General features: G+C 46.7%; 1 protein-coding gene across 1 annotated transcript in view; it reads left to right on the top strand.

Moving 5' to 3' along the window:
• CHRDL1 (chordin like 1) overlaps positions 1-19,618 on the top strand; it is a 265,958-nt gene that overhangs the window by 201,459 nt on the left and 44,881 nt on the right. Inside the window, exons 5-6 of the mRNA XM_063937307.1 lie at positions 1,982-2,049; positions 16,292-16,463. Coding sequence (XP_063793377.1) covers positions 1,982-2,049; positions 16,292-16,463 — 240 coding nt within the window. The remainder of the gene's footprint in view (positions 1-1,981; positions 2,050-16,291; positions 16,464-19,618) is intronic.

Below are 19,618 nucleotides of genomic sequence, written 5' to 3'. Positions count from 1 at the left end.
TGCATTTTGCCCTGTTTAACTAAAGCTTCAAACACATTAAAGTGCCACATTTGAAGAGACAGCCCTGATTTTACTGCTTTCTCATGCAATGAAGCTATTCGCACAAATAGGCAAAACTCTTCAACTGCGCCTACATCTAAGTAGCTGGAACGTCGCACAGCGCTTGTGTCCCACGGTGTGTACCCACAGTTGGAATTGAGATGCACAGTCTCAGAAATGTATTGGTCTGGTTGGTGATTGGGAGGTTGCTATTCAGATGTGTGTTATGGGAATATTGCAGGTGTGTTGCTTAACTGGTTGCCAAGTCCGGTGCTTAGGGCCTAATTCAGAGGTGGACACATTGTTTGTCACAACTGCAATTCTGTATGCAGCGGATTTGGAAAATATGAAAATGTTGTAGCCGCTGGGATTTGTACTGAGATGTCCACTGGTGGCGTCTCATATCCATTGCTGGCATACACAGATGCACCATCCATCATCTGAGCAATCTTATGGTTGAAGCAAGAGAAAAAAAGGGGTTTGTGAGGGTAAAAGTTGGCGCACTGGATCATTCCCAAAGGGGAAAGAAAAAAAATATCATATATATATATATTAGCCAGCATCAAAAAAGAAATGTTAATAAATAGTAAATTGGTTATTTCTCATGGAGAAGAAGCTTATCTGAATGGTAAGTATAATTTATAGGTCCGGCGGTGCTCCCTGGAGTTGTAATGAGTACTAGTGTCAAGAGAAAAAGAGGGGAAAGACAACTCTCTTTTGTTGGGGCAATCTTATGGTTGCTCAGACTGTAGGTTGGAAGTACACAGTTGCAGACTCAGACACCCCAAAATGGTCGCAATAAGCCTGCGTTTAACTCACCACCCTCTTCCCCCTTTACCTCCCACAAACACTCACTGTCAGTCACTCTGCAACAAATTCCTGAGACCACAATCAATAATCCATCAGGGAATATGCGCAGCGCGCAGGGTCGGACTGGCCCACAGGGGTACAGGGGAAACCAGGGATCAGGTTCCAGACTGTGTTCTTGAATTATACATTATACATATGTTACCTTATACTGCACGGGACTATGATGTATTCTCTACAGTGCATTGCCCATATTTATCTGGTACATTATCATGCACACACTAGCAGTATTTATATATTTGTCAGGGGGCCCAGCTCATGCACTCAATAATGGTTAGGCAATCCAATATAGCGGCTGGCCACACCCCCTCTGGAGACTGACCACACCCCTAAACATGGGCCCCTCCCACTACATTCCCCAGTGGGCCCTTCATGCTCCAGTACGACACTGGCAGTGCGACTCAGATGCAGTACAGAAACCATCAACCAACTGCACAAACATTGACAGTCGGACTCATGTCACTGAGGAGGAACCTGCAGTGCAGAGAGAGTCTCTAGGGGCAGTCTAGCATCTCTGGGAACGATGGGTAAACTACCAGAGTGATGAAGATGGAGGCATGCGGCAAGGCCACACCTCTTTCCATTAGGCCACACACATTTCCGACCATGCACAGTTTCACACATGTATGTGGGGGGAATATTTGGTGCACCTGATTTCCCCTACACCAGTGACACCATTTTTCAGCATAAATTACACAAATAATAAATTTTACAGCAAACTACTGTATACATCAGCTTCGTTATGTTCCTCTTCAATGTGCTGTGCAGTGTGTGCCCAATTTTCTACTACATTTGTACTACAGTATTTCTATTCTATCCAATTGTACCAGTTAAGATTCAAGAGGTATGTGAATATGATCTGTTGTATGCATGCAGCATGATACAGTTCTCTATGTAACTTTTATTGAAACGATGTACCACTGGAGAATATAGAACATTTATAAGTTCTCTTACTTTGGGGTTGCCTTCATACTTACATAAGGCCTCACACAATTTGTTTCACAAACAAAGGTGAGAGAATAGATAATCTGATTGCCTTGATCTGATGGGTTGTTTCCTCTTATTTCCTGTTTAGGAGATGGAATACTATCGTGGGAGCACCATGAACCAAAGACATTTCGACAACCAGCAAACAGAGAAGCTGTAAGTGGAGATTTAATGGTCTCTTGTACTCAGTGGTCGAAATGGGAATTTTGAAGTGGGGATATGTGAAAATGAGAAGTGTCGGCAGTCGTAGAAGCAGAAAAAATGTCTTTAGGTTAATATGAATGCATGCTGAAAGCATGCAGGAAAAATGGGCTTGACCATATCATACTTGCCTACTTTAAAAAAAAAAAAAGCATTTCAGGTAGATTGTGAAAGTAACACCTATCAGTGTGGACATGGTCTGCAACATCTGAGAGGCGTGTCATGAAAATGAATTACATCCAAATGTAAATGAGCCCCAGAGTTAGTATACTGTATACACATATACTGAAAGTGGCCATAAGAAACCTTATTTAAAAAGCATGTAGCCATAGGGATCATTGTGCCTTATAACCAATACATGGAAATGGCACTGATGGTTCCCTTTGAATGTATATATCTCTGATTTATTCCCCCCCAAGAATGTAACAGCTAGATAATGGGTTAAGGTACAATCAGGAAGATTGCTGGTCTATTCAGGGACTCAGGGATATTGCTACTATTTCAGAGAGTCTCCTGCAGAATGAGCGAGGGTAGACAACTATGGACCATATGTCACTAGGGGAGTGGCTACTCAAAACGGGGGCCATGTCAGCAATATATGCCCCCTTTTTCTTGTTACTCTGGGAGCATTCTTCTCCATTCCATTCTAAATACACATTACCTATATGATGGTTTCTCTGCAAGGGGAAACCTCTGAAGAAACTGTTCCCCCTTGGACAGGCAGTGGGTGGTATCCAATTAGGTGCGTTCATTTTTCGGCCCCAAAAAAAGCCTGATGGCACGATTTTTGAACAATGGTCATTATTGGGCTATCCAATTATAGCCAGTTTTGATCGCACAAAAAAATTTCCGTTTTCAGACGATAAAAATTGGGATCCGGGATAAGTTTGCGGACCCATGTGTTATCGCGGCTCTGAGATATGGTTATTGGGGATTATGCTTTGTGTGCCTCAGGCATGTGAAGCATAATCCCCGATAAGTGCCGGGTACCAGGGATAATTGGATAGCCCCCAGCGAAACCATTAGCTGCGGTAAATTACTGCAGCTAATTGGATAGCACCCAGTGTCTTCAGTCGGTTATCACTATTCATGTAGGAGATCACATTGTCTGGGAAGATGCCTGTCATCATCATACAACAGAGGTTCAACCACATTTATGCCCTCTGTGTCACCTGCAGCCTCTTGCCCCTTGTGTCTCTTCAGCCTTCTATATTTTAAGCTTCCTGCCCCCTGTCTTTCCAGCTTCCTGTCCAGTCACTCCTGCCACACACATTGGCACCATTAGGAAAAAAAGAAACGCATAGGCCCCCACAGGAAATAAATTAAACACATAGGAGGAATTCAATTCTTCTGGGAGGCATCAAAGCTAATGGGTGCTTGACAGAGCAATTTAATTGATGGTCCATGGGGCGCCCATTAGCTGTGGTAGACACATTTCTTCTCGCAGCCTCCTGAAATGTGCAAAAAGTCTATGGTGTGGGTGCTGTGGCAATCACGCTCATACTGAGATTTTTATTTCAGAGTTATTGACAGGAAGGCTTGGGAAAGTTTATGCGGATTGGCAGCAAAAATGCAGGCGTGTCATGCCCATTTTCAGGGCGTGGATATTCCATCAGCTATGATTATGTACGTACAAAAGCATAGCACCTGCATCGCTACTGCATGTCCAGTATGCGCAGCCATAGGGCTAATCTAGCAGCCGATGGTCCTCGTTATTGTGTATAGTCTGTGATGGCTCTGGTGGGTGTCTATCTACTTTTATGGGTGGCAGTTTCACGTGGGATGACTAGCAATTCCATGACCTAAACACAGCTGGGTCGGCAAGAGCGTACAAAGAGGAAGTAGGCCCTATATCCTCAAATGCTCTTCTCCTTTCCATTGTGGAATCTTATTATCACTGGCAAATCAACCTCTGAAGAAATTCCCAGTTCTGGCAATGAAACGTATTACATGACTTTTCATACCTTATTTGGATACCACTTACGTGATATCTATCAATGTAGCAACAGCCAGCAGCATGCTCTCTGCACAAACACACAGGATGTTCAGCATTTCTTTGTCAAAACGAAGACAGACATGGAACTCATGAGAGCTGTTACTTATAATGTGTTGGCTGTGACAGCTCTTACTGCAGCCAGGTGAGATCACTGCATAATCTGACAGAGGGAGAGACAACATTGTACAGCTGTCCGGGTAACCTTCCAGCCCCCTCATCGTACCTCCAGTCTTTTAGCTATAAGGTGATAATCTCTATTTTAATGACATAGCTATCATGTGCAAGCAGCTTGATTTGAGGTGGGAACTGCTTATAGTAAAGTGGCTGCCAGGGCTGGCCCGAGCTTAATTTTTTTGGTAAGCGAATTTAGAATTTAGCGGCCCTTGATGGGATCAAATTTTAAAAGAGGTGTGGTCTCACAAGGAAGGGGCGTGGCCACACAATAGTACCCCCAGGGGTCCAGGGAGATTGTCAGTGACAGGGAGAAAGTGCGTGACTGGGTGGCAGAGGTGAGGGAGATAGTGGGTGACTGAGGAGGCTGGGATCATAGTGGGTGACAGGGAGATAGTGGGTGCCATGTGCCCACAGTGCTAGATATGCCCCCACTGTGCCACATATGACCCCACAGTGCCAGATACAGATATGCCCCCACAGTGCCATGTGCCCACAGTGCCAGATATGCCCCCACAGTGCCAGATACAGATATTTCCCCACAGTGCCATGTGCCCACAGTGCCAGATATGCCCCCACAGTGCCAGATACAGATATGCCCCCACAGTGCCATGTGCCAGATATGCCCCCACAGTGCCAGATATGCCCCCACAGTGCTAGATATGCCCCCACAGTGCCACATATGCCCCCACAGTGCCATGTGCCCACAGTGCTAGCTATGCCCCCACAGTGCCAGATACAGATATGCCCCCACAGTGTCATGTGCCCCACAGTGCCAGATATGCCCCCACAGTGCCAGATACAGATATGCCCCCACAGTGCCAGATATGCCCCCACAGTGCCAGATACAGATATGCCCCCACAGTGCCATGTGCCAGATATGCCCCCACAGTGCCAGATATGCCCCCTCAGTGCCACATATGATCCCACAGTGCCACATATGACCCCACAGTGCCACATATGCCCCCACAGTGCCATGTGTCCACAGTGCCAGATATGCCCCCACAGTGCTAGCTATGCCCCCACAGTGCGAGATATGCCCCCACAGTGCCAGATATGCCCCCACAGTGCCAGATACAGATATGCCTCCACAGTGCCATGTGCCAGATATGCCCTCACAGTGCCACATATGACCCCACAGTGCCAGATACAGATATGCCCCCACAGTGCCATGTGCCCCACAGTGCCAGATATGCCCCCACAGTGCCAGATACAGATATGCCCCCACAGTGACATATATGCCCACACAGTGCCAGATATGCCCCCACAGTGCCAGATCAGATATGCCCCCACAGTGACATATATTATTATTATTATTATTATCCTTTATTTATATGGCGCCACAAGGGTTCCGCAGCGCCCAATAACAGAGTACATAAACAAATAATCAAACAAGAAAACAGCAACTTACAGTTGACGACAATATAGGACAAGTACAGGGTAAATAAACATAGCTACATCAGCAGATGACACTGGAATAAGTATCAGGTGGCAGAAGACTGCTGGATTTGGTGCAGTTGAAGATTATTAAAGTAAGAAAAGGGTAAGCACATGAGGGAAGAGGGCCCTGCTCGTGAGAGCTTACATTCTAACGGGGAGGGGTAGACAGACAGGGGTGAGACAGATGGGGTACATAGAGAGCGTGGAACAGAGGTTTAGGATGAGATTGCCCCCACAGTGCCAGATATGCCCCCACAGTGCCAGATACAGATATGCCCCCACAGTGCCATGTGCCAGATATGCCCCCACAGTGCTAAATATGCCCCCACAGTGCCGCATATGACCCCACAGTGCCGCATATGACCCCACAGTGCCACATATGCCCACAGTGCCACATATGCCCCCACAGTGCCACATATGCCCCCACAGTGCCATGTGCCCGCAATACCAGATATGCCCCCACAGTGCCATGTGCCAGATATGCCCACACAGTGCTAGATATGCCCCCACAGTGCCACATATGCCCCCACAGTGCCACATATGCCCACAGTGCTAGCTATGCCCCCACAGTGCCACATATGCCCCCACAGTGCTGCTCACCGATTTTGCTGCTGCTGTGTGTGTGTGTGTGTGTGTGTGTGTGTGTGTCTCCTGCCTGCCGCCCTGCCCCTCAGTCTGGTCTCCGGCAGTGACGGCAGCGTGTATATCTCAAATCAGGCGCCGGTCCGCAAGCTCTGATTGGCTAACGAACCGGCACCTGATTTGAGCTATACACTCCGCCGTCACTACCGGAGACCAGACTGAGGGGCAGGGCGGCAGGCAGGAGAGGCGCGCTCGACTATTTGGCCATCCCTGCCAGCTCCTTCAGCACTGTGGTGCCTTACCCGTGCGCGTACCACGCGTAATGGGCGGGCCGGCCCTGGTGGCTGCTATTTACAATCAGTGGGACTGTTTCACCAAGGACACTTTGCGTCCATGTGTACATCTCTTGCCAGATGCATATCTGCAACTTTATGCAAATGCTTCTACAAAGCCCTTCCCTGGTGTATATCTGTGCATATGAATGTGTAAGGACTGAGACGCCCACTGTCACTGAAATACTAATTGTCGGACCTGATTCAGATGTGGTTGGAGTTGCAAGGAAGCAGCAATGATAGTGCTGTATGGTGATGCATAGGAGACGTCTATTACAAGCAGACACCTCCTGCTGCTGTAGGCATCCTAAAAAGCAGCATCAGATTGCTCACTCACCATTGGGTGGCTTGCTGCACCCATGGTGCCGCACAAGTCACCTATAGCAAAGGCCAGGAAATTTTCGTCCTGCAACGGAGATCCCTGGCCTCTTCCCTCCCCCTTAAATGGCATTGAAATGCCTTTGTTTTCATGGATAATCACACCAGTGACTTCTTTTTTGCGAGTAGCATGCACTTGCATGGGCATGTGCGTAAATTTGCATCCGTAGACATTACATTGTGCGATTGCGGGTGTGAATAGTCATAGCCTGGTGCATTGAGTCACGCCCATGATGCGCGCGCAGGTTGAATTAATACAGCTACATCTGTAAGTAATCTACAAGATGCAATCCTGACGGAAGATTGCAGCAAACTCACCACTTAGCAATTTGGCCCCATATATTGTATATTTCTTGTGTTTTACACAGTGACAAGATGGCACCATGCATGTGCAGAAGACCAAACAGCAGCCATCTTGGTAAACCTTAGATGCTTCCCTAAAGGAGCACCATGGAGACAGCACAGATTCTATTGACATTTGCAATCATCGTACAGTATTAAACCACATGGATTTTCGGCAGTTTTGTGGTGGGATCGGTGTTTCAAAATAAAGGCGATCAATGGCAGGTTCTGTTTAGAATGTCAAACCAACCTTTAGTAAATGCTTTATTTTTAGTTTAGAACCTGCTGTTAATCTTTGGTAGGTCCCATTGGTCTCTAAAACCAATGCTTAGTAAATGTAGCTCTGGGACTGGCTGTAGTTAATAAATATAACTACGGATATGGGCCCTCATTCCGAGTTGATCGCTCGTTATTTTTCATCGCATCGCAGTGAAATTTCGCTTAGTGCGCATGCGCAATAGTCGCACTGCGACTGCGCCAAGTAACTTTGCTATGAAGATAGGATTTTTACTCACGGCTTTTTCTTCGCTCCGGCGATCGTAGTGTGATTGACAGGAAATGGGTGTTACTGGGCGGAAACACGGCGTTTTAGGGGCGTGTGGATGAAAACGCTACCGTTTCCGGAAAAAACGCAGGAGTGGCCGGAGAAACGGGGGAGTATCTGAGCGAACGCTGGGTGTGTTTCTGACGTCAATCCAGGAACGACAAGCACTGAACTGATCGCACAGGCAGAGTAAGTGTGGAGCTACTCTAAAACTGCTAAGTAGTTTGTGATCGCAATAATGCGAATACATCGGTCGCAATTTTAGGATGCTAAGATACACTCCCAGTAGGCGTAGGCTTAGCGTGTGTAACTCTGCTAAATTCGCCTTGCGACCGATCAACTCGGAATGAGGGCCATGGTCAAGATACAAAGAACAAATGGGAATTTTTACTGAAATTTTAACCCAATCCCAAGCAGTTAGTCCAGATAAAAGTTCAATTAGCCAAGTGTCTATGAAACAGAGATACACATGGGGATTCTGAGTCATACACAAAATTCCATATGCCACTCGGGATCACAACTCTAGTGCGATTATCCACCCATGCACAAACTTCTTTGGCTGCTCTGCCCACAGCTCCCCATCGGCTAGCACAGTATAGGCACATACTAGGATGGTGAGAAACACAAAATAGACTTGCCCAGAGACATGCAACGATGCATAGGTTCACTACGGTGCATGCGCACTTTTCTGAAACCAGCTAGATTCAGAATCAGACCCAGAATGTCTAGAAGTTAAGCCACTTGCAGAGGTGTGACTCACTGGTGCCTTTCTCATACATATATGTCTCCCGAGAGTGAGAACAGGATAGGAGTACAACTGGTGAAGTGTTCCTTATACTAGATGCTAAGTACGCTGGGGAATACAAGTCCGAGTAAGCAAGAGACATACTGACACGGGAACAGGGCATACTATAGGATCAGAACCAGTAGCAACTACAGCAGTATCAGACAGAGTAATGAAAAAAAATTCATTTAGGAACAGACTATACACAAGGTGAGAACTCGAGGTGCTGCAGCTAGGCGAAAATGGGTAACAGGGAGAAATGGAATGGGCAACAGGGAGAACTTTACCAAGTCACTGGAAACTTAAGCAGTAAAGTGCCAAGCAATTTCCAGCCTGAGATAATAGACTTTATTCACAAAAATAATGGAAGAAGAGTTTTCACTCACATAAAGATTTTTCATTGGTAATATCTTTGTTATCTCCCCCCCCCCCCCCACCCCCCAAACACACAATTTATATGTTCTTACTATACCCTTAGTTAGAATTCCATAAGTCTTGAAACGGAAATTTAGCAGACCTTGTTTTCCACTAAACTATGCTTCTAGAAATTTGGCTCTTGTCTGTTCCAGCAGTTTTAAATGGTGGTGGTGGCTAGGGGAAGGCGGTGGGGGGGATGACGCAATTAAAGGACTCCATCTTCCCCATCCTGGCAACTAAAGGCTCAGGAATACCTTTGTTTTCAATTATGTGGCCCCTGACAATTGCACATGCTGGGGGAGGGGGGGGGGGGGGGGGTGTCTGAGTATCAATTATCTAGTGCACAATATTGGTGACTGCATTTTATGTTAACAAATTGGTGTGATAAATTTGTAGATGAAAACAATGCACTAAACAGTACTTGCCTACAATCTTTATACCAATCACAGGAGAACATGGAAAATAAGATTTTAAACCTACCGGTAAATCTTTTTCTCCTAGTTCGTAGAGGATGCTGGGGACTCCGTAAGGACCATGGGGTATAGACGGGCTCCACAGGAGACATGGGCACTATAAAGAACTTTAGAATGGGTGTGCACTGGCTCCTCCCTCTATGCCCCTCCTCCAGACCTCAGTTAGAGAAAATGTGCCCAGAGGAGACGGACAGTACGAGGAAAGGATTTTTGTTAATATAAGGGCAAGATTCATACCAGCCCACACCAATCACTCCGTATAACATGGAATATACGAACCAGTTAACAGTATGAAAAAAAACAGCATCAGCCCGAGACTGATCAAAACTGTAACATAACCCTTATGTAAGCAAAAACTATATACAAGTCTTGCAGAAGATAGTCCGCACTGGGACGGGCGCCCAGCATCCTCTACGGACTAGGAGAAAAAGATTTACCGGTAGGTTTAAAATCTTATTTTCTCTTACGTCCTAGAGGATGCTGGGGACTCCGTAAGGACCATGGGGTTTATACCAAAGCTCCAGACCGGGCGGGAGAGTGCGGATGACTCTGCAGCACCGACTGAGCAAACATGAGGTCCTCATCAGCCAGGGTATCAAACTTGTAGAATTTGGCAAAAGTGTTTGAACCCGATCAAGTCGCCGCTCTGCAAAGTTGTAATGCCGAGACGCCTCGGGCAGCCGCCCAAGAAGAGCCCACTTTCCTAGTGGAATGGGCCTTAACCGAATTTGGTAACGGCAATCCAGCCGTAGAATGAGCCTGCTGAATCGTGCTACAGATCCAGCGAGCAATAGTCTGCTTAGAGGCAGGAGCGCCAACCTTGTTGGCTGCATACAGGACAAACAGAGCCTCTGTTTTCCTAACCCGAGCCGTCCGGGCTACATAAATTTTCAATGCCCTGACTACATCAAGGGACTTGGAATCCTCCAAGCCCCCCGTAGCCACAGGCACCACAATAGGTTGGTTCATATGAAACGATGAAACCACTTTAAGCAAAAATTGAGAACGAGCCCTCAATTCTGCTCTATCCACATGGAAAATCAGATAGGGGCTCTTGTGAGACAAGGCCGCCAATTCGGACACCCGCCTTGCAGATGCCAAGGCCAACAACATGACCACCTTCTAAGTGAGAAATTTTAATTCCACCGTTTGAAGAGGTTCAAACCAGTGAGATTTTAAGAACTGTAACACCACGTTAAGGTCCCATGGTGCCACTGGAGGCACAAAAGGAGGCTGTATGTGCAGCACTCCCTTTACAAAAGTCTGGACTTCCGGGAGAGAAGCCAATTCTTTCTGAAAGAAAATTGATAGGGCCGAAATCTGTACCTTAATGGAGCCTAATTTCAGGCCCATATCCACTCCTGTCTGCAGAAAGTGGAGAAAACGGCCCAGATGGAAATCTTCCGCAGGAGCATTCTTGGCCTCACACCAAGATACATACTTTCTCCAGATACGGTGATAATGCTTCAACGTCACCTCCTTCCTAGCCCTTATCAAAGTAGGGATGACTTCTTCCGGAATACCTTTTCCAGCTAGGATTCGGTGTTCAACCGCCATGCCGTCAAACGTAACCGCGGTAAGTCTTGGAACACGCAGGGCCACTGTTGAACAGGTCCTCTCTGAGAGGAAGAGGCCACGGATCTTCTGTGAGCATTTCCTGAAGATCTGAATACCAGGCCCTCCGAGGCCAATCGGGAACAATGAGTATTGTCCGCACTCTTTTTCATCTTATGATTCTCAATATCTTTGAGATGAGTGGAAGAGGAGGAAACACATAGACCGACCGAAACACCCACGGTGTCACTAGGGCGTCCACCGCTACTGCCTGAGGGTCCCTTGACCTGGCACACTACCTCCGAAGCTTCTTGTTGAGGCGTGACGCCATCATGTCTATTTGAGGAAGTCCCCAACGACTTGTTATCTCTGCAAAAACTTCTTGATGAAGTCCCCACTCTCCTGGATGGAGATCGTGTCTGCTGAGGAAGTCTGCTTCCCAGTTGTCCACTCCTGGAATGAAGACTGCTGTCAAAGCGCTTACATGATTTTCCGCCCAGCGAAGAATTCTGGTGGCTTCCGCCATTGCCACTCTGCTCCTTGTTCCGCCTTGTCGGTTTACATGAGCCACGGCTGTGACGTTGTCTGACTGAATCAGAACTGGTAGGCCATGAAGAAGATTCTCCGCTTGACGCAGGATGTTGTATATGGCCCTCAATTCCAGTATGTTGATGTGTAGACAAGCCTCCAGGCTTGACCATAGTCCCTGAAAATGTTTTCCTTGCGTGACTGCTCCCCATCCTCGGAGGCTCGCGTCCGTGGTCACCAGAACCCAGTCCTGAATGCCAAACCTGCGACCCTCTAGAAGGTGAGCACTCTGCAGCCACCACAGGAGAGACACCCTGGCCCTTGGGGACAGGCTGATTTTCTGATGAATGTGAAGATAGGACCCGGACCATTTGTCCAGAAGATCCCACTGAAAAGTCCTCGCATGAAACCTGCCGAAGGGGATGGCCTCGTAGGATGCCACGATTTTCCCCAGTACTCAAGTGCATTGATGAACTGACACCCTTTTCAGTTTCAACAGGTCTCTGACCATGTTCTGGAGTTCCTGGGCTTTTTCCATCGGGAGAAAAACCCTCTTTCGTTCTGTGTCCAGAATCATGCCCAAGAAAGATAGCCGAGTCGTTGGAACCAACTGTAACTTCGGCAGATTGAGAATCCAGCCATGTTGCTGCAGCACTCTCAGGGAAAGCGACACGCTTTTCAGCAACTGTTCTCTCGATCTCGCTTTTATCAGGAGATCGTCCAAGTACGGGATAATTGTGACTCCCTGCCGGCGCAGGAGCACCATAATTTCCGCCATTACCTTGGTGAAAATCCTCGGGGCCGTGGAAAGCCCAAACGGCAACGTCTGAAACTGGTAATGACAGTCCTGTACAGCAAATCTCAGGTACGCCTGATGAATGTGATATATGGGGACATGAAGGTATGCATCCTTTATGTCTAGTAACACCATAAAATCCCCCCCTTCCAGGCTGGAGATAACTGCCCGGAGCGATTCCATCTTGAATTTGAACTTTTTCAAGTACTGGTTTTAGGGATTTTAAATTTAAAATGGGTCTGACGGAGCCATCCGGTTTCGGGACCACAAACAGGGTTGAATAGTACCTCTGCCCCTGTTGAAGTAGGGAAACCTTGACCACCACTTGTTGTTGACACAGTTTTTGAACAGCAGCTAAAACCATCTCCCTTTCTGGGGAAGAAGCTGGTAAGGCCGATTTGAAAAACCGGCGAGGAGGCACGTCTTCGAATTCCAGTTTGTAACCTTGGGACACAATTTCCATTGCCCAAGTATCCACCTCTGACTGAGCACAGACGTGGCTGAAGAGTCGAAGACGTGCCCCCACCGGCGCAGACTCCCACAGTGGAGCCCCAGCGTCATGCTGTGGATTTCGTAGAAGCCGGGGAGGACTTCTGCTCCTGGGAACTAGCCGTAGCAGGCTGCTTTTTCCCTCTTCCCTTACCTCTGGCGAGGAAGGAAGAGCCCCGACCTCTTCTGGACTTATGCGACAGAAAGGACGGCATCTGATATTGCGGCGTTTTCTTTTGCTGTGGGGAAACATAAGGTAAAAAAGTAGATTTGTCTGCGGTAGCTGTGGAAACCAGGTCCGCGAGACCTTCCCCAAATAAATCCTCACCTTTGTAAGTCAAAACTTTCATATGCTTCTTTGAGTCGGCATCACCCGACCATTGGCGGGTCCACAGGGCTCGCCTAGCAGAAACCGCCATGGCGTTGGCTCTCGAACCTAGCAGACCAACGTCTCTGAGCGTCTCTCATATATAAGACTGCGTCTTTAATGTGACCTAAGGTCAATAAAATGGTATCCCTATACAGGGTATCAATGTCAGCTGATAAGGTATCCGTCCAAGCCGCAACAGCGCTACAAACCCAAGCCGACGCTATTGCCGGTCTGAGCAAGGCCCCCGTATGTGTATAAATAGATTTTAAGGTAGTTTCCTGTCTGCGATCAGCAGGATCCTTGAGGGCGGCCGAGTCTGGAGACGGCAGCGCCACCTTTTTGGACAAGCGCGTTAACGCCTTGTCCACCCTGGGTGAGGATTCCCACCGTAACCTGTCCTGCGCAGGGAAAGGATACGCCATAAGAATTCTTTTGGGAATCTGCAGTTTCTTGTCTGGAGTTTCCCAAGCCTTTTCAAACAACGCGTTCAGCTCATGAGATGGGGGAAAGGTTACCTCAGGTTTCTTTTCCTTAAACATGTGTACCCTCTTGTCAGGGACAGAGGGGTCATCAGTGATATGTAAAACATCCTTTATTGCAATAATCATATAATGAATACTTTTGGCCACCCTTGGGTGTAACCTCGCATCATCGTAGTCGACACTGGAATCAGAATCCGTGTCGGTATCAGTGTCTGCTACTTGGGACAGGGGACGTTTCTGAGACCCTGAAGGGCCCTGTGACACAGCCAATGCCATGGATTGACTCCCTGTTCTATCCCTGGACTCTGCTTTGTCCAACCTCTGGTAGTAAAGAGACATTTGCATTTAAAACATTCAGCATATCCATCTAATCCTGTGTCGGCATGGCCGACGGAGATACCACAATCATCTGCTCCACCTCCTCCTTAGATGAGCCTTCTGCTTCAGACATGCCGACACACGCGTACCGACACACGCACACACTCAGGGATATATCTATATGGAGACAGTTCCCCAAAAAGGCCCTTTGGAGAGACAGAGAGAGAGTATGCCAGCACACACCCAGCGCCAACTGACACTGGAAACCAAATTCCCAGACAAAACAGCGCTTTTATATAAATATATAATTATACACTCACTGCCAGGGCCATCTTAACAGCAGTGTGGGCCCCTGGGCACAGCAATTAACTCGGGCCCCTACCCGTCCTCCAGCGGTGGTGGTGGGGTGGGGGTGGGGGTGCTAACAGCAGCAACTTTGATGTTCCACGGGCGGTAAGGGGTGTTCTATCTTCCGTTCAGCATGTAGGACCTGGAGCAGTAATTTCTGCTAATTACTCCTTTACTGCACAGATGGGGCTAAACTGTAGAAGGGGCATTGGGCTGAATGAAGAAGCCCTGGTACATGACTTCCAGGGTGTAGGGGGTGTTTAATAAGTAGTGGTGGAGTGGATATTGGAGTGGGCTTAATACTGATAATTTTCTGGTGGGAGGGCAGCTTGCTTGACTGCAGATCTCTGAAGTTCCTGAAAATATATTTCTTAGCTTTGAATGGGATAAAAAACTAGAGATTCCCACCTTTCAGGAGGTTCTGGGGACATGGGGATCAGAGTTCAGAAGCCAGAGCAATCCTCCGATGAAAATCTAAAACTGTATACCAGGCGTGTGGAGCTGGAGCAGGGACCAGCTGCTTGAAGGCTGATATCTCCGGTTCTGGGCAGAGTAGAGACAAGCTGCCAGTGTCCACCGAAAGGGGAGAGTCCCAACTTTTGGGGTATACCCTCAGAAAAACTCTAGGTCAGACAGAACCCAAGATATCTGGCTGGGAAAAGCAATTAACAGGCTTGGATGGGGGCCACTGTTTTCACGTCGGATATCTCAGGTTCCCCAGGGCCGATTTTCAAAAATCTGGTACCCCTGGAAAGAGGGGACCCTCAGCTAATAGCCTAGGGCCCTTATACTCCTGGGGCCCTTGGGCAAGAGCCCATTGAGCCCATACGAAAAGACGGCCCTGCTCACTGCACCAATAAAAAGTGCCCCCCCCCCCTCTTTTTTGCCCTCTGTCACCGTGTTCAGCAGGGGAGAGTCCGGGGAGCCAGCTTCTCTGCAGTGTGCCGTGGAGAAAATGGCGCTGGTTAGTGCTGGAGGATCAAGCTCCGTCCCCTCAGCGGCGGGCTTCGGTCCCGCTCAAATTTTCTATACTGGCGGGGGATTCTATAATATAGTGCCTCCGCAGCCTCTATATATATATATTATTAGCCAGTCCCAAGAGGTTTATAATTGCTGCCCAGGGCTCCCCCCCTGCGCCCTGCACCCTTCAGTGCCCGCTGTGTGTGTTGTGTGTGGGAGCAATAGCGCCTGTTACCTCAGAGAAGATCTGAAGTCTTCAGCCGCCTTTGAAGTCTTCTTTCTTCTTATACTCACCTGGCTTCTATCTTCCGGCTCTGTGAGGAGGACGGCGGCGCGGCTCCGGGACGAACGGCGAGGGTGAGACCTGCGTTCCGACCCTCTGGAGCTAATGGTGTCCAGTAGCCTAAGAAGCAGAGCCTATCATTTAAGTAGGTCTGCTTCTCTCTCCTCAGTCCCACGATGCTGGGAGCCTGTTGCCAGCAGTGCTCCCTGAAAATAAAAAACCTAACAAAATTCTTTTTCAGAGAAACTCAGGAGAGCTCCCCTGTAGTGCACCCAGTCTCCTCTGGGCACAGGATCTAACTGAGGTCTGGAGGAGGGGCATAGAGGGAGAAGCCAGTGCACACCCATTATAAAGTTCTTTATAGTGCCCATGTCTCCTGCGGAGCCCGTCTATACCCCATGGTCCTTACGAAGTCCCCAGCATCCTCTAGGACGTAAGAGAAATAAAACAATTTCACAGTTGGAAAATGTGAGCAAATTCTGATTTTAACATCTGCATTCAGGTTGAACCTTATAGTATCAGTTAAAGTTCAGGTATTCTAGGTTCCTGATTAGATTTGTATAGTATTTTTTTTTTTTATTGTTATTTCTGTTTTATGTAATTCATACAGAGACATTCTTACCAGCGCTCTTATGACCATGGCTCCAGTTCACTGAGACAGACAGGAAGCTCACTCAAGCACCCTAGCACAAGAAGTAACCGTGGGGTCATGGCTGAACCACAACAAGCCTCAGGAACCATTGTGCAGATAGTCATCAACAACAGCCACAAGCATGGGAGAGGTATACCATAGAATGTAGACTTTATAACATCCCTACCATATGCCCTGACTCCCCCCAAACTCCACCCCAACCCCACCCCTAATTCAGCTAGAAACACCCACTTTTCGTAAAACGTTGGTGCCTTTTGCAGCCTACAAATTGGGACTTTAATGTGAAAATCAGCATAATTGTAAAACTGGCGGGTGACCATACTTTTTTTGTTATTTGGATTGATATTTCTTTAATTGTATGTGGGATGCAGTCATGTGACCGGCGCTGGGATTCCGAATGATGACAATGCCGGCAGACAGAATGCTGACCCACAGGGTCTATTCCTATGAATAGTCCACGACACCCACAGAGTGGGAATAAAACCTGGGGAGTACAGCGAGCCACCGAGCCCGCAAGGAGCTTTGTTGTGCTCGCCCCCGCCGGCATTCTCCTGCCGGTATCCTGGGGTCGATAGGCTGACCGCCAGGATAATGAGCGCCGGTCTCCTAGCCCAACCCCCTGCATATGTATGAAGTAAGTCTACATATAAAATCTTGTATTTACACATTTTCTTTCATGGACATCAGTGGTAGCTTTCAATTCTTCTTGGGTTTTTTAAGTTAAATTACATATTCTAATATACAATAAAAAGATTTCATATATCAAGCAATTTCTTGTAAATAAAGTATAAACCATATGTTGGGGGTTGTTGTTTTTTAATTTTTTGCTCATCTCAAGTATTTATACAAATAGATATTATTTTGGACTAAATCTACCTACAGAGGCAGAGCTAATAGTTCTGCCAAATTCCCAGCCAATTACATCTGTGTCCAAATTGGTAAAACTTTGAGTGTTATGTGCAGTTTACGTACAGTAGAAGTGTCCAAATTGTGAAAAGCAAAAACCAGTCACATCCAAACTGTGAACTCAGTAGGGACGTCACATGGTGAATTAGGATCTAAGAGGTTGTGTGCATGACCTGATTAGGCGGATTCAGTGTAACCTGGACTTTGTAGTAGCGGGCACCTCAGTTTTACAGTACTTTGGTAATACTGTCAACAGAGGACACATACCGGAATCACTTTCAAAATAGTTGAAAGTGAAGAATAGCATTTATACATCTGGGGCTTATAATAACTTCCTCAGTATTTGTGTAGATTATGTGACAAACTTTAGAAGCATAACTATAAGAGATATACAGTAAGTTAGTAATATCAGCTATTACTTTTTGTCTGGAGTTAGTCTAATGAATTTGATTAGTCAGTTTTGGTAACTGTTGATTTGTGTTGCCTGCATCGTTTACAAATAAGCCTTATTAAAGTAATCATAACTGTAAACAATAGCTAGACAGTCAGAATCATGCCAAGATACATTGCTTATGTGCAGGGGCGGATTGGGAACAAAAAGCGGCCCTGGAAAAATTTGTACTAATGGCCCCACATGGGCAGCACCAGAGGTGTAAGGTCTAGCCATGGGCCATGGCAGCAGCACCCTCCCCCCAAGACTTTCCAGATAGTGGACATGTCCTGCATCAAGGGGGAAGTTAAAAATAAATAAAATTAAATATTATGAGCACATGATATGATACACCTTAAGAATTTATGAAACTATATCATTCTTTAGAAAGATATATTTTCTTGCTTATTACACCAACCGTATCCCAATCACTATTCACTCAATCTTATATGTCAGCCAAGCAGGCAGACAGAGCATACACTAGATCATCTGCAATCACAGGCTAAGAGGCAAAGTAATTTTCATATATGCAAATTATTTTGCATCTTATTCATTATGGCTATAAAAAGGACCACATGTCCTCAAACAAAACAGGCCCATGGGTGCGTCGTCCCACCGGGAATCTTCCCTGTAAACCCTATGGCCAATCCGCCTCTGCTTATGTGCTACTGTTCGCATATTCATTTAAAATGATCTAAATGACCAGTAATGTAATATTTCTTTAAAAAAATATCTCAGTTAAAAAAAATAAAAATTGTGACATAAATAAGTGTGTAAAACAAACAAAACCCTTTCATAATGCAGACATGCTGTAACAGTCTGAGATTTCCTCATAACCAGACCTTTATGTACAGCTATACCAGAGTTAATTTATCAATCATGACTTTGTTTTCATTTTACAATTTATAAATTTGCTCGATATACTGACTCAGCATCTACAACTGATTAGACTTTATCCATGATCCTTTTATTACTGGGCATACACTAATCATGTGATCGGGAAGATAATTGAACAGTGCATTGCAGCATCCAATCAGCAATTATCGGTCTTTCGGACATGCAACATCGTCCAGCGTTCCCGATAGAGCCAATAAGGTTGGCCACATCTGTCAGTGTATGTGCTGCTGCTGCCGCCTGCCCAACATTTCCAGTATTTCTTCATAGGGGAGGAGTGGGGAAATGTTTCCTCCCCAGGGGAAAATGCAGATATTAATTGTGGCCATATTCATAGTGAAATATCTCACAGTGCAGGACCACGATATCTGACAGTGTATGCCCAGCGGAATGTACCATTTTTTCCCATGTTAGGATCTACACTTTGGCCACTAACTAGTAAAAGCGGAGTTGATAGGCACTTTCCACCACCTCTGCTTTCATTGTACCACATGGCATATGTTACCCTATAAGCTGCAGCACTTTCTCTGTTCAAAATAATAGGAACATTGTGTGTCTCTAATGTACAGATATAGGCCCTCATTCCGAGTTGTTCGCTCGCAAGCTGCTTTTAGCAGCATTGCACACGCTAAGCCGCCGCCTACTGGGAGTGAATCTTAGCTTAGCAAAATTGCGAACGAAAGATTCTCTAAATTGCGATTAGAAATTTCTTTGCAGTTTCTCAGTAGCTCGAGACTTACTCTGCCACTGCGATCAGTTCAGTCAGTTTCGTTCCTGGTTTGACGTCACAAACACACCCAGCGTTCGCCCAGACACTCCCCCGTTTCTCCAGCCACTCCCGCGTTTTTCCCAGAAACGGCAGCGTTTTTTCACACACTCCCATAAAACGGCCAGTTTCCGCCCAGAAACACCCACTTCCTGTCAATCACATTACGATCACCAGAACGAAGAAAAAACCTCGTAATGCCGTGAGTAAAATACCAAACTTCTTAGCAAATTTACTTGGCGCAGTCGCAGTGCGAACATTGCGCATGCGCAATTAGCGGAAAATCGCT

This window comes from Pseudophryne corroboree, chromosome 8 (genome assembly GCF_028390025.1).
Source record: "Pseudophryne corroboree isolate aPseCor3 chromosome 8, aPseCor3.hap2, whole genome shotgun sequence".
NCBI classification, from domain to species: domain Eukaryota; kingdom Metazoa; phylum Chordata; class Amphibia; order Anura; family Myobatrachidae; genus Pseudophryne; species Pseudophryne corroboree.
Note: the sequence above shows the minus strand (reverse complement) of the source record. Positions and strands in the feature narration are given on the sequence as shown.